General features: G+C 53.8%; 1 protein-coding gene across 1 annotated transcript in view; it reads right to left on the reverse strand.

Moving 5' to 3' along the window:
- COL4A1 (collagen type IV alpha 1 chain) overlaps window positions 1-15,355 on the reverse strand; it is a 135,232-nt gene that overhangs the window by 39,277 nt on the left and 80,600 nt on the right. The window contains exons 6-22 of the mRNA XM_079138044.1: window positions 15,286-15,348; window positions 14,785-14,838; window positions 14,619-14,645; window positions 13,222-13,305; window positions 13,077-13,139; window positions 12,081-12,116; window positions 11,560-11,601; window positions 10,267-10,353; window positions 9,767-9,793; window positions 9,583-9,633; window positions 8,176-8,220; window positions 8,036-8,089; window positions 7,564-7,605; window positions 5,843-5,927; window positions 5,499-5,534; window positions 3,589-3,753; window positions 951-1,046 (exon numbers count right to left, since the gene is read on the reverse strand). Of these exons, the coding sequence (XP_078994170.1) occupies window positions 951-1,046; window positions 3,589-3,753; window positions 5,499-5,534; window positions 5,843-5,927; window positions 7,564-7,605; window positions 8,036-8,089; window positions 8,176-8,220; window positions 9,583-9,633; window positions 9,767-9,793; window positions 10,267-10,353; window positions 11,560-11,601; window positions 12,081-12,116; window positions 13,077-13,139; window positions 13,222-13,305; window positions 14,619-14,645; window positions 14,785-14,838; window positions 15,286-15,348 (1,057 nt within the window). The remainder of the gene's footprint in view (window positions 1-950; window positions 1,047-3,588; window positions 3,754-5,498; window positions 5,535-5,842; window positions 5,928-7,563; window positions 7,606-8,035; window positions 8,090-8,175; window positions 8,221-9,582; window positions 9,634-9,766; window positions 9,794-10,266; window positions 10,354-11,559; window positions 11,602-12,080; window positions 12,117-13,076; window positions 13,140-13,221; window positions 13,306-14,618; window positions 14,646-14,784; window positions 14,839-15,285; window positions 15,349-15,355) is intronic.

A 15,355-nucleotide genomic window follows, 5' to 3' on the forward strand; every position in this document is an offset into this window, starting at 1 on the left:
GCACCACATGTAAGTGAGGGTGGTGGCTCAGGGGTAGTGTGAGGCAGTGTGGGGCACTGGGCTGGATCCTTAGCACCACATGTAAGTGAGGGTGGTGGCTCAGTGGTAGAGTGAGGCAGTGTGGGGCACTGGGCTGGATCCTTAGCACCACATGTAAGTGAGGGTGGTGGCTCAGTGGAAGTGTGAGGCAGTGTGGGGCACTGGGCTGGATCCTTAGCACCACATGTAAGTGAGGGTGGTGGCTCAGTGGTAGAGTGAGGCAGTGTGGGGCACTGGGCTGGATCCTTAGCACCACATGTAAGTGAGGGTGGTGGCTCAGTGGTAGTGTGAGGCAGTGTGGGGCACTGGGCTGGATCCTTAGCACCACATGTAAGTGAGGGTGGTGGCTCAGTGGTAGAGTGAGGCAGTGTGGGGCACTGGGCTGGATCCTTAGCACCACATGTAAGTGAGGGTGGTAGCTCAGTGGTAGAGTGCTCACCTAGCATGTGTGGGGCACTGGGCTGGATCCTTAGCACCACATGTAAGTGAGGGTGGTGGCTCAGTGGTAGAGTGCTCACCTAGCATGTGTAGGGCACTGGGTTGAATCCTTAGCACCACATGTAAGTAAGGGTGGTGGCTCAGTGGTAGAGTGCTCACCTAGCATGTGTGGGGCACTGGGTTGAATCCTTAGCACCACATGTAAGTAAGGGTGGTGGCTCAGTGGTAGAGTGCTCACCTAGCATGTGTGGGGCACTGGGTTGAATCCTTAGCACCACATACAAGTAAATAAAATAAAGGTCCTTCAACAACTACAAAAATACTTTTTAAGGGGAACAAATGTTATATGCATTTCTGAATATGTCGGAAGAATATGAATATGTCAAATGAATATGAATATGTCATTAGCATATATAACTATAACACACTCATGAAAACATTTAAAAAAATTTAAATTTAAAAAAGTCTCTTACCTTTCTCTCCCATTTCTCCTGTCAGTCCTCGATGTCCCGGAGTCCCGGGAGGGCCCTGATCACCAGGTGGTCCAGGCTGACATTCCACAATGCCATCTGAAATTGGTTTGTAAATGTTAAGATCAAGGCTAGGCTGTTTACTGTCTCTAATTCAATCTGTTACAAAACCAAAACATTTTAGGCTAATCGGTCAGTTTTAGAAATCCAGTTGTCCTTGCTTCAAAACCAGCCTAGGCAAACTTAAAAGTAATGGTTATTTTAGAGACACAGACCGTGCATGGGGAAATGCCTCTAATTCTCTGTTCATATTCAATTCTGAGTGTCGTTTATGCAGAGGCATGATAATAAATTACAGTAAAGCAAACACCATCCGTCATGGGCTCTGGTAGTACAGTATCGTTTTGTAGTTCAGATACACAGTGTGATACAGTCTGTGCTTCCTTCTTCAGTATCTTTGAACAAAAATGACGTGAACAGTTTATAGCTTAAGTATCCCTGCCAGGCACTCCACCGTGGCCAGCACAAACACCAGAAGCCCTCCCCACTCCAACTGTCCTCTCGTCCTGATGGAGAACAGGCCTAGAGCAGGGCGTTGGCATCTGGACCTGAGTCCCCTGCAGTGGAAGGGCGAGGGGTGGGTCCTGCCTCTAACTTGGATGTGTTAACCAGGGTTGACCATGCAGGTCCCCACCCAGCTAGAACAGGATTGCCTGGAACACAGCCTCCGTTATGTTTCTAAGAGCAGTCCTGAGGTTACTGACTGCAAAGAACCCACAGTCCCCAGCCCTACAAGCCTGGGGTACATCAGCTCCTGCCTCTGGAGACAAAGGTGACGTGGTCCTTTTCCTAAGACACCCCTGCCTGCCTCAACTCAACCAATGCCCTTTCATACTCCTGGTAAAAAAGAAGTCACGATACCTCCTCACCAGAAACAATTCAAAACAGCTTTAAGTCTAAAGCAAGAATAAGGCGATTATTTCTGGGGAGTTCTGAAATGCAAGTCTGGAGTCCTTGCTACAATGTGGGCTCAGGGAGAGCATCTGCAGCCGCAGATGGCTTCAAGCTGGCTGGGACCATTTGTGGAACACAGTAGCAGAACTGGGCTGCAGAAATCTCACGTTCATGGTTAATGAGCTACCAAGAGGTCCCAAGTCAGCAGTAGCCTCTTTCACACACACTATGAATCTGAATAAAATTCTCCTTTGTAAATTATCACTTAATATGCTGTAATTGGGAATTGCTTAGTTTGCACTGACTACAAAGGCCAACTAGAAAACCCAGCAGGAGCCATTCAACTGACATGTTGAACATGTTGACATGTTCAACTGACATGTCCTACTCTGTCACAGGAATGGAAGGGCCATAATTTCATATGAAATCTGTGCATATTTTAGAACTTAAAAATCATAATCATACAAAACTGCTCTCTTCCCTAACTCCCCCACAGTTGCCTCTCACCTCCACACCACTCTTTAAAAGCACCCACCACCCGGCCCAGAGCTCCCCCAGGCCTTGACTGCTAATGTGAACCCTCTGCTCCTACAGCCCAGCTAGTTCCCTCCTCTGTCTGTACCCATCTTCCCCACAGAGTGCCCGCTCCAGGGTACAGGACCATGTCCCGACACTCCTCCCAGCCCAGGCCTGCCACCTCGCAGGCTCCACAACCCTCACTGAACAAGGACCCCACAGGCCTTTCTCAGTCGCAAAGAAAAAGTGACGTTGGGTTGAGTGTCTTCGGGACTCCGAATTAGCCTCCTCTCACATTTCACAGAATCATAAGAGAAGAGAAGGGAGTTCCCATGTGGCCCACACATCTTTCCACCCACGTGCATGCCCGTCCTTTGGAACCAGTCGTTGCACCCAGCCCTGGCAGGCCTTCAGCGACCTTGTCCATGGGAACTCCTTTCCTCAGGATCCAGGTCTGGATTCTGACCAATGGATCTCACTGGTGTCAGAGCCCAGGAGCCACCAGCTTCACCAGAGGGTTGGGGCTGCTCAGACTCCACAGAGAGCACTTGCTGACCCTGACCCCGTAGAACCAAGGGCCTGCTCTGGAAATAGGAAGCACTCCCGCGGGGCAGGCTCACTTAGAGTTCCAGAACTTCCTCGTCATTTGCTTTGACATCACGTTGAGATGACAGGGCCACCATGGCTGAACCAAGAGATTACGGCTCAGTCCTCTGGAGGCTGATATGAGAAAACTCCACAGCGTGCCCCAAACTTGATGTCTCCGGCTGCATTATGACACACACCAGTGCAGTCTGTACCTGGAACCCTTCCTCCTGGCTTTTTGTGCGTCTCGGGATCGCTGTGTTCAGCATCTCTAGACCAAGTACGGCACACTCGGCTTTTAGTAAGAACGCCAGAATTACCTGGCTTACCTTTGACCTTGGACCCCGGAGGCTCGGAGCTGGCTGACGTGTCACTTATTCCTCTTAGTGGCCATTTCTATTTTGTCCTGCCACTTCCTTTTGTGGCAGGGTTCATTCTCAAAGCTATCCAGGTGGAAAATGCGCAAGGAAGCCAAGGTCGCTCGCGGGCCCTCGCCTGACACTCTGGCCCTGGGAGCGGTCCTGGCACTGCCTGGCCTCCTGCAAACGGGCTGGACAAGTGTGATACCAGCCCTGAGGGAACTTACTTGTGTGTCCAGGCTGCCCAGGGGGCCCCGGGGGACCTGGAGGGCCTGGGAGTCCATCCTTTCCACTCAGTCCTGGCAAAGACGTTCCTGGAAATCCTTGGTCTCCTTTTTCTCCTCTTTCGCCAGGGAAGCCGGGAGCACCGGCCTGTCCTGGTACAGGGAAGCCTGAAACCAGCACGGGATCTGTCACGGGCAGGCCGCACCTCCACACTCACGACTCTTCTCTCCTCCACGGTCACACGACCACCACACCCCACTGACGAACAGCCAGGGAGCGGCAGGTGCCTGCCTCACAGACGCCGAAAGTCCACTCAGCCCGAGGCCAAGGGCTCCAACACAGATGTCAAATCTGCGGGTTTCCCTCAGTGTGAACGGTACTCCCAGTGTGTGAGCAAAAAGGCTAGAGGCTGTGTTCCAGCTCTCTATGGAGGAGCGCAGAAAAATGCCACCAAAGAAATGGACAGAGACCAAGGGGACAGCAATTGGATGGGCAGTCTGAGTAAACAGCAGAGAAGTGAAGGACGTATAACTTCCTCTGGCTCTGAGGGGTTCAAAACCAAAGCAGTGAGGAGGTCTGAACAAGCATAGTCCAGTCCCCACTGCAGTGCTGAGGGAGGGGTGTAAGTCTGTGGAGGTCCAGAGGCTGCCACAGGAGGCTGGAGGGACCAGCCCAGAGGCCGTGAGTGAAGAGGCCCCGCTGTCCTGGCAAGGAAAGAGCTGGCCTCTGGGGCAGAGGGCAGGCTGGGCATGAGCACAGGACAGGGCGGGGAGGCAGGCTGGCCAGGGAAGTGAAGAGCTCCCACCACTGAGGACTTGGGTCCTGATGAGAAGACCCACCAGTGAGACAGCCAGAAGGACAGAGGCCATGTGGGCCTGAGCCCAGTGGCCAGCAGCCAGCTGGAGAAGTAGCTCTTAAGAGAGGGAAACGAATGCTCCGTCAGATGGACGTCGGGGGGAAGGGAGGAGTCAGTAATGGGGAGGTGATAGCGACCAACAGCGTCCAAGACAGCCGGGTGCTAGGGCGAGGGAGGGTGGACAATGCACCTGCAGCCACAGCAATTTCAGCAAATGTTTTCAAAAGTGCTGGTCAAGAGATGACTACATTGTTGGTAACTGGACATGAAACAGAGCATCGCTGGAGACAGGGAGTGACTCGCTCCCTAGGATCCAGCTGAAGGAAGTGACTGAGAGTGGCAGAAAGTGAGTGTGCCGAGGGAGATCCGGAGTTTTCCTAGAGAGATGGAGGCCCCGAGCCACGTGCCATCTGTCCCACAGAGGAAAAGGGGCCCCGTGGGGACTGAACTGCTGGGGGAAATGAACAGTGAACACAGAGGACAAATAAGTTAGAAAGCAAAGCCAGCGAAGCAGAGGTCAGGGCTGTGAGCCTCAGCAGGCGGGCGCTGAGGGCAGGCGCCACCCCTGGGGCAGATGTGGCCCCTGCTGCAGGAAGGCATAGTCGCTTGGGACTCGCACACTGGCATGCACAGAGAGCCACTGCAGAACTCCAGGGAAAAGCAGGGCAGGCTGCTGAAGCAGCTGGATGGGGCCGCCCAGCAGCCCGGGCGCCAGAGAGGGAAAGTGGCACAGAGGTACTGGGGAAGAGATGTGCCCTCCTGGTGAGGGAGGGCCGTCCAGGGGGCAGGGACTGGTGGGAAGGCCTGCCTCCGAGCAGAGCTGGGAGGGAGGCCAGGGTGCACACACAGGGGTCCCATCTGCAGCATGCACATCTACGAACCACACGCCAACCTGCAAACACTTATCTAGCTGCACATTCTGTTTTCAAGATAGAAAAACGTGCAGGAACGTCGCTACCTGTTCTATGCACACGCTGAACGTGCATGATACACACGCAGAATATGAACCACAGAGAGAAGCACACGGGGGCCACAGAAGGACAGGGAAGGACTCACCTGGGGGTCCTGGCTGGCCTTGTAACCCTGGGTAACCTTGAAAGAGAAAGAGTGGGACCAGGTGAGAGGGGCTTGCTCACTGTCGATTTCTCTGCCAGGGCCTTTCCGGGGTGCCCACCCATATCCACACTCAGGGACACAGGGACAGACTGTCCACCAAGCATCCCCTGGAGAAAGGCCATGCTGCACATGGAAAAGGATGTCTGTGCACCCTGTGCGACACTGACATAGGGACCTGGAGAAGGCAGGCCACCAGACAGCCCTGCAAGGGGTGCGGTTGTTTTTGAAAGGAGGGGAGACATGTGGAGAGAGGAAGGGGAAGGGGGGAAAGGGCAAGACTCTACCTTTGGGGCCTGGCTCTCCTCTCAGCCCGGGAGCCCCTGGGTAGCCTCGCTCCCCTTTTTCTCCCACAGGTCCTGTGCCTATGACCTGCGTTAAAGAAGAAAAGATCCCGAGGCATAAGAGTGGCTGGCCGTGGACTAAACGCCAGTACGGTGAAGAAATCAATGCTCTTCACTACTTCAAGAAATGCAGAAGCTGAGAAGTCTGGCGGTGTGGGGGCGCGGAGTCTTGAGAAGCGGGTGGATGTCAGGTGAAGACCGCGTGGCACAGAAGCCACCAGCTGCTCTCCTGCCCTGAGCAGCTCCCGGCCGCACCAGGGAGGCGAAGTTACAGCAGCGTCGTTCAAGGCTCAGGTGCGGCACCTGCAAATGTGCACTCGAGGGGCATATGAGCGCTCTGCTCTGCTGGGCACTGTCAGGGGTGGCCCTTCAGCCCCTCAGACTGCAGGCAGGAACACACGCTTTGTATTGGAAGAGGGTTTCTGCTTTTTCCTTCTTAAGAACCAAAAGTGTGTACTTCCTGAAAGTCATGGGGAAATCAGCCAGGAAGAAGGTGCTGTTGGCTTCATTAAGAAGAAGACTCATTCACCTTGACTCTAAATTACTGACATCCAAGGAAAATGGCAGTTCAAACACTATAATTACCAAGGAAATATAATTCCTCTGCATCAATTAAGTCAGCAGGTATTGTTTTAAAGATGCCGTTCAATAGCTTGTCAGCCATTCCACAACGTCTGCGCATATGAAAACATGCTGCACGCCAGAAGCATTCACAGTTAAAGATGAATGAAGGAAAAAGCATTAATAAAAAGGAAATTAAGTAAGCTGTGCCTGTGAGACTGAGGTGAGCCAGGACCGCCAGGGCGCTCACAAACATGGACGGCGGAGCCGCAGAAATGTGCGGGACAGAGGGAGCCAGGCGTGGCTTGTGGGTGATCCTACTCCTAGAAAAGCAGCCTGAGGAACGAGGTCGAGCTGCTGCACGGCTCTGCACACATGCCCACATGTCCCACTCCTGGCACCCAGAGAGGGCAACAGATGAGGGCTTGGCCACATTAGCACAGCCTGCTGACCACCGCTGAAGACAACTCTGCACATGAAGAGCCGGCCTTCCCAGAAGCGTCCCACAGCGGACTGCAGGCGCGTGAGAACCAGCACTCGGAGGGGAGAGCAATGCCACTCCGACACAAGGCTGCCTGTGTGGACGGCCAAACGGGCATCTCCCGCTGAGATCTCCCTCAAGGGGGTGGGATGAGGCTCGACGGCAGGCACTGCCTGGCATGTCTGAAGCCCTGGGTTCCATCCCCAGTACCAGGGAAAAAAATTGTTTTCCTTTACCTTAATAGATAATTCAAAATTAAAAAAAAAAAAAAAGATTTCAAAGCATGTCACCGATATTATTATTATTATTTTTTTTTTTTTGCGGTGCTGGGGATTGAACTCAGGGCCTTATGCTTGCGAGGCAAGCACTACCAGCTGAGCTGTCTCCCCAGCCCCGTCACCAAATTCTTATCCATATATGAACCTTTTCATTTCCAGAGACTTAAGGATATGTAAAAATTTTCAAAATACAATAAAATAGCACAATAGGAATTATGAAGAAGCTGCCAAGTGACATGCAGCTGCTTCACAGAAAATACGAGGCATGGTGGCAGCTTGTCCCGTGTCACCGCCCAGGGCCCATCTCCACCTCCACCCAGACCAGCACAAGCACTGCTACTCACAATTCCAGGGGGACCCGGAGGGCCGGCTTCACCTTTGTCTCCCTACAAAGAAAAATAATTTCACTTGTCTGTCCTCCCTGTAGAGAGCATCTGCAGACGGCAGGGTCCAGCGCTCCTCTCCAATAAAGCTGACTGGGCCTTAGGGCCTAAAATCAGCGTCCTATCCTTGACTGGTCTCAGCACGGCCAGCTTTGCAGACTCTGAGATTGGCGTAGGACACCAACACCTCTCTCCCTGCTTTGTGTGCAGCTGACACAGGGGAACAGAGATGTCTACAGGACACAGCGGAAGGCTAACTACACCCCTGGCAACCGATCACCAAGAAAAGCACTAAGAAGGCCGTTTTTACCCACAAGGAAGAGAGAGATGTTTTTCCTTTGAGGACAGATGCTTTATTCTAGGGAAAAGTGAGTGAACTTCTAAGCTAAACTATGAGATGAAGGTCAAAATTCAAAACAGCATCACCACATACCTGAGGGCCCTGTCGGCCTGGGAGTCCCGGGTATCCCGAATCGCCAGGAAAACCCTGGAAGGAGGGGGCAGTGACAAGGTCGCTGAGTGAAGGGGAACAGCATCTGTCTGTGCCTTCAGAAGCTGCAGAGCAAGACTTACCGGACTCCCTTTTTCTCCTTTTTCACCATCTTTTCCAGGTTTTCCCTATGCAATAAAGAAGTGGACATTAGTACTACGCGAATAATAACCAGGACTAACGGCGGGAGAAGGCTCTGTGTGGCTGCAATACCGCGGCAAAGGGCGGCTGGGCGGGGGCGCGGCTGGGGTAGTGTCCCGCGGGGGCAGCGGTGTTTCACTTTCCCAAGGACAGAGTCTGACTGGCAGCAAGTCTAAGGCCACATGGGCTGGCAGTCAGGCTGTCACCAGGACTCTCCCACCAGCACGTGGGTACCGAGGCCGCCATGAGGGCAGCCCTGGTGGGGCTCTCCACAGGTTTCTGCAGAGGAGAAACCAGAAAGAGCCCAGGAAGGGGACAGCTGGGCAGTGCCCCGTCCCTGCCGTCCATGAAGGGAGGCGTCTGTCAGCCAGAGGGGCTCATGCACGGCCTGGGCTGTGGGTCTCAGGACTAGCACCAAGAACCCATCACGAAGGGAGCCAGGTCCCTGCTCTGGCCATGCCAGCAGGTCCCGGGGGCTGCAGGCTCTCCCAGAGCCTCCTTCCAGCCCAGCCGCTGCCCCAGTGGTGCTGGACTGGGGATGAGCCCAGGCCTTTCTAGAGAGGGGACACAGAGGCCCTGCGAGGCCCCCGTCCCTGTGCTGCTGTGCCCTAGGATGGGAAGCGGGGCAGTGAGGAGGGAGAGGGGACACAGAGGCCCTGCGAGGCCCTGTCCCTGTGAGGCCCTGTCCCTGTGCTGCTGTGCCCGAGGACGGGAAGCGGGGCAGTGAGGAGGGAGAGGGGACACAGAGGCCCTGCGAGGCCCCCGTCCCTGTGCTGCTGTGCCCGAGGACGGGAAGCGGGGCAGTGAGGAGGGAGAGGGGACACAGAGGCCCTGCGAGGCCCCCGTCCCTGTGCTGCTGTGCCCAAGGACGGGAAGTGGGGCAGTGAGGAGGGAGAGGGGACACAGAGGCCCTGCAAGGCCCTGTCCCTGTGAGGCCCTGTCCCTGTGCTGCTGTGCCCGAGGACGGGAAGCAGGGCAGTGAGGAGGGAGAGGGGACACAGAGGCCCTGCGAGGCCCCCGTCCCTGTGCTGCTGTGCCCGAGGACGGGAAGCGGGGCAGTGAGGAGGGAGAGGGGACACAGAGGCCCTGCGAGGCCCCCGTCCCTGTGCTGCTGTGCCCAAGGACGGGAAGTGGGGCAGTGAGGAGGGAGAGGGGACACAGAGGCCCTGCAAGGCCCTGTCCCTGTGAGGCCCTGTCCCTGTGCTGCTGTGCCCGAGGACGGGAAGCGGGGCAGTGAGGAGGGAGAGGGGACACAGAGGCCCTGCGAGGCCCCCGTCCCTGTGCTGCTGTGCCCTAGGACGGGAAGCGGGGCGGTGCAGATGAGGAGGGAGAGGGTACCAAGCACATACCCGCGGCCCTGGCTTTCCGGGTTCACCTTTCTCACCAAACCCTGGCAACCCCTTGAAAAGCAAAAGGAGAAGCAGGTGAGCTCATTAGTATTTGCCAATGCCTGCTGGAGGCAAAGGAACTTGTAACTTTAATACTTTGTGGTATTTTACATGAAAATAAAAGTGATAGGAATGGAGAATTTACCTGAAATCCAGGTTCACCTTTTTGACCCTAAAAGAATTTAGAGAGGTGGCAGAGAGAGAGGGATCAGTACTTTCTAAGGGCTTTATCAGCTTTCTACAGGCTATGTCACACACTCGAAAGAAAGACCCTCTCTGCCTCATGAACAAAGGAAAGCACGCTGCTCTCCTGGGACCCTCCCCAGCATGCCTGAGTTATGGTCTCATGGGGCAGAGTCCACCTTGCCTGGCCCAGAGGCACTTGCCATGCCTCCTTCTGCGGCTCAGCTGGACCCACTCCTGCCTGCTGGCCTGTCCCCCAGCGGGGTACATTGAAGAAGCCCCGGCTAGGCCCTGCCTCCACTGCATATCTGCTCCTGTACACAGCAAGTCTCCTATAAATCTGCTTTCGAGGTCAGGACTCAACGTAGCAGGAGAAACTAAATTGCGACTCAATTTCTCTTTTTCCCTCAGAATTCGCCCTGAACTAGAAAGCACCTGCGGGACCAGCCCCGGCGTACATACCTTTTCTCCCGTGGTGGCAAAGTCCCCTTTTTCTTTAACTTGTGCCTGTCCTGGCATTCCAGGAGGTCCACTGACCCCTTGGTCACCCTGATCGAGTAAAAGTCGGGATTGATTAGGCTTGAAAATAACTACACAGAAAAGGAGAAACGCAGGTGTGACAGTGAGAGCCGACGGTGAGGCAGCTGTGTTTAAAACATGACGTCCTCTGCCTCGGCGCAGGCGCAGTGGCCTCGCTAGGAGGCTGGGGCAGCAGGGGCCCAGCCAGGAGACCTGCACCCAGGCTCAGGAGCTACACGCCTGTGGACACGCCTGTGCGTGCAGCTGTGGGCAGGGCATACGCTGCATTAAGAGGGCACGAGGAGAGGCATGCCACTGCCTAAGAGCTTGGTAAGAGAGGGGCATCTTCAGGCAAAAGACGAGAACCATGGGAATCTGCTTCCAAAGCAGCCTGACGGCTGGCTCCACACGGAAGTCAGGGGCACCCTGCTGAACGCGAGGAAAGCCCAAAGGTCCCGCAGCACGAATTTCAGGGTCACTTGATTGTGAGGTACATGAAATGACAGGGCCAGAAGGTGTGGAGAAGAAAAGCAGAGCCAGCTGCGTGACCCTGCTCTGGCCAGGTCCCCACATCCGGTGCCCCGGTGCCACCCTGCCCACCCACACATCCACAGAGGCCGGCTGGCTACAGCAACTGCAGAAGCCCCCAGGGCGGTGCCCGTCTCATTGGTCTGACCCAGGGACACCGTGGGAGAGGACAGGAGGGGATCGGAGACCTGTACTTTTCTTCCTCTTCCCAGAAGGCATCTGCCTGTCCACCTGAGCCTCGCTGCGTCAGAGCATGCTTCCTCCATGCTCACTGCCCCGGAAGACCTGCCTGCCCACTCTGACTCCTCCTCCCTCCCTGTGGTGGCCTTCATCACTGCAGGCCTTCACAGAGTTATGCTACTAGATCAAGTCCTACGTAGTGTCTTTCTCAGGAACTCTAGGTCTGGTTTTGTCACTGACAAGAACATTTGGACTGATGTCTGGGTACAGATCATCAGAACTGACCGCCTCAGTGCACTCTGCTCGCGGGATCATACACAGATCTCTGCAATAAGTTCTAGCATATGCAACAAGCAGGAATACGCCCTACAATTCCAGCGGTTTAAGCAAAACCCTACAGAACTCAAAAACATACAGAGAAGAGGATCTAGGGTTCTGGGGTCCACAAGTCAACCCAGAGGTGGAAGTTCTGCCAATCTGAGAGCTGCAGTCTCAAACCAGGAACACGACGAAGCACTGTGTACTCACCTTGTCGCCTTTTGGTCCTTGAAAGCTGGAGCCCATCTGCCCCTGTTGATTGGAAATCAGGTTCATTATCAGGGCTGCCACTGCGCTCAGCGGTCCTCCCCGCCCTCACATAAAAGTCTAGCAGATGGCAGGCATCAAGCAGCAGCCTGGTCCTGCCACCACCACAACCCTCCAAGAAAGACCACGCAGTGCTCGAGTTCTGTGAAATGGCTCTTAAAATATTATTGAGAAATAACTCTTTAAGAATTTTTTCTAAAACTTAAGGTTTTAAAACTCTGTCTTTAGAAAACTAAGGGAAAGCTCAAACTAGAGAATCCAAGGCAACGATGAAGGATGGATGAAAGGAAAGAGTGACGGGCTGGTAGATGACGGACAGAGGATGGGGATGATGAAGATAGAAAGAGAATCATGATAACAGATGGAAGATGGTACAGGATCAAACAGACGGACGGATACAGTAGGACTAGTCCATCTCCATCTCATACTGGGGCCCAAGAGTGACAAATGAAAAATGTATTTACCTTTTCTCCTGGAGGTCCAGGAGGACCTGGGGGGCCCTGTGAGAGAGAGAATTTTAATTAAAATATGGTTCACAATGACAGCTATCCAATCCTTTGTGCTGAATTATCCTAAGATTCTGTAGAAAACATGATAAAGTATTTGTTAGATGTTTTTGCTGTGCTGCAGAACTGTACAACTTTGAAAATAACCAGAGATTGGGCCAAGGCAATTATTAACAGGAGTGGAAATACCTCGAAACTGGAGGCACTGCCCTGTGGACCCAGGTGACCAAGAGGGTGCCCGGACGAGCTATCAGGGCAATGCACAAAATCAGCAGCCCGCTCTGGAGCTGGGGTCTCCCCTCTGGGAATGATGTCTGGCCGCTTTAGACACAATTAATCTTCAAAAGTTGATGATTCCTCCAGGGGTAGAGCATAGTGAAATGAGCAGTGTCTTCCAGCCACGTGAGGACTGGATGCATCTTCCACACCTCACGTGTGGTCCTTGGCAGGTAAGCCTCCTTCAGGGTGGCCTTACCACCTGCGCCTTTCCTCCTACCAAGCTTGCCCGCTGTGCAGGAGGCCAAGGGAGCCATCTCCAGGAAGTACAGTCCAGCACAGTGCGGATGCTGGTCTGCGTCCACACTCCCGTGGCACCCCCGGCCCTGTGGTGTGCCGCTCGCCACCTTACAGTCCAGCTCCCGACACGGGTGAGGTCGCCCAGGGCAGATCCCAGCTTCCGAAGTCCACAGAACTCCCCAGGACCCAGCAGCCCGACACGGTGACGTGCCGTCCGTCTGGGGGGTCCTGACGTGCTGTGCTGTTAGCCCCCTTCCCCACAACTCGGGGAAGTGACGGGGCAGAGACAGCCCCGTTCATGAGAGGGAAGCTGGCTCTGCCACAGCCGAGGGAGGAGGGACACCACGCAAACGTCTCATCAAGTTCCTATTTATTTCCACATCTCTATTCCCCTTTCTTTAAATGACTGTCTCAGAGAGGCATCTGCCCAAAACTTACTGGTGGTCCCGTGAATCCTGGAGGGCCAACGGGTCCTTGCAGTCCTGGCAATCCCGGCGAACCCTGTCATTCGATGGGAGAGAAAGGTTACCACGCCAGCCGGAGGTGACTTAGCACTTCTCGCAGTGACTCAGAAAATGCTTACTGGTGTCCCGGGGGCGCCAGGAAATCCTCTTTCCCCTTTCAACAGTGTCCCAGGCACGTGGCCCAGTATTTCACCTGGATCCCCCTAGAGGGCAAAAGAAGAGAGTCGTAAATATGGATGGTCCTCTGAAGAACCCCAAACCCACCTGGCACGGGGCTTGCTTCACCGGGATGGGACCGGGTCAAGTCCAAGAGTGAGACTGTCTAAGCTGGAAGTAAATCCACTGGCCACCTGTCCCGATCACTGTGCTCAGTGACCAGCAAAAAGCGCCGCACACGCACCTCAGCTGCCGTTGGCACTGAAGACAGAGACCGTTACAGGAAGGGATCCAGACCCTGCCAGCAACCTCACAGAATAAGACTGTTCTCCCAGAACAAGAACCACTGCCGGGAAGACTCGGGGTGTGTTCTGAGGACATGATGGCAAATTTGACTGTCAACTTGGCAAGGTGGCATTACTTGGTAAGTCACCATTGGGATGCTGCTGGGAAGGAACATTTGCCTAAGATAAACACTGAGATCAGAAGACTGGATCAAGCAGATTACCCTCCAAGGTGTGGTGGGCCTTGTCCAATCAACTGAAGGCCCTAAGAACAAAGAAACTGCTCCCTGCCCTATAGGAAGAGGATATTCTCCCTGGAGGAGGGAGGATCAGATGGGCGCCTGAGAGCAGACCCACGTCAGATGCTGGCCAAGGCCCTGTGCAGGGCAGGGACTGGAAGGTGAAGGGCCAGCTGTTGTCATGCAGGCCATCTACCTGGACTTCTTGCTAGGTCCCTACAAAGGCAGAAGAAGAAAGTCCCATGACCAACATCAGGAACGGAGCTTTCGCCTGCTATGGGAGCAGGGAGCTGGTATCCTGACCTCGAACCCCACCCCTGACCCAAACTGAGGGCCAAGGTTGACTCAGGATGGGGGCCATGATCAGAACTGAGTGCAAAGGGCTCTGGGGTCCTTCCCACGTAACTCAGGGACGCATGACACAGGGACGTGTCCCTGGGTATGGGCCTCACAGAAAGATGGCTGAGGAGCTGTTCAGACCACGTAGGATACAAATGAGCCCTTCCTTTCAATGACATAGCTCTGGAAGAGCAGGTCTGGGAGACTACCAAAGCTCGAGGGTGACCTGGCTGGAATTGCCTCCAGGAATACTGGCCACACCATTCCTCAGCACGGCTTGCCTCCTGCTAAGCAGCTGTGCCACGGGCCTAAACATCAGCCGGAAATTTAAGTTTGTGCGTCTGCTACTTGTGCATTCTTTTAGTGGAACAGAATTTAGGAAAACATGCTAATAGGAAATCAATCAGCTAAAGTGATTTAAAGTACATTTGCTTGTATGGCATCTGTTTTCAATAGTTTTCTGTAATGAATCCAATAAAATAATAAGATAAAATATACCTTCATTCCGGGTGTCCCTGGAGGTCCCTGAAAAAGAAAGTTTGGGTATTAGTTCTGTTTTTCTCAAAGTATCATTAGCATTAGGATATAAGCACCAAAACTAAAATAAAAGCAGAGAAATTATAGCCAAAGGAAGAAATTCTGACTTGTGCCATCTGATACTCACAGGATTTCCAGAGAATCCAGGCAAACCAGGCGGCCCAAGTGGTCCTCTCTCTCCCTAGGGGAAAGCAGAGAATCACTCACACCTTGTCCCCACCTTGTGACAGCTCTGAGCTCCCAGCAGCCAACCTCCACCCCGGGGGTTGACATAATTCCCCGCCAGCAGCTTGTATGCTATGTTACTGGTGCTACTTTATGAAAGAAAAATGTACGTGGTAGCACACCCAATAGAAATGAAGGTTCATAACAGCATTTTCTTATTTGATTTTAGTGACTGATTAGGGCTAAAAAGCAATTTTAGGATCAAAGTCTACAAAAAAGAAAGGCTATATCCTTCCTGTTCATTAAACATGGGAAAACTGTTTTTCCTTATCAAATGAAGAACTACCTTTAAGACAAGCCGCTTTACAATGACAGCAAGGGCAGCAGAGCCCCTGCCCGACCTTTGACCACAGGAGAGACCGTGCACGCAAAGGGGAGGGTCCCGTCCCAAGCACTAACTTACCTTTGTACCGTTGCATCCTGGGATACCTGGGGGACCTGGGGGACCATCTTGGCCAGGAATACCCTGCAAG

This window comes from Sciurus vulgaris, assembly GCF_902686455.1.
Source record: "Sciurus vulgaris genome assembly, chromosome: 4".
Lineage (NCBI taxonomy): Eukaryota > Metazoa > Chordata > Mammalia > Rodentia > Sciuridae > Sciurus > Sciurus vulgaris.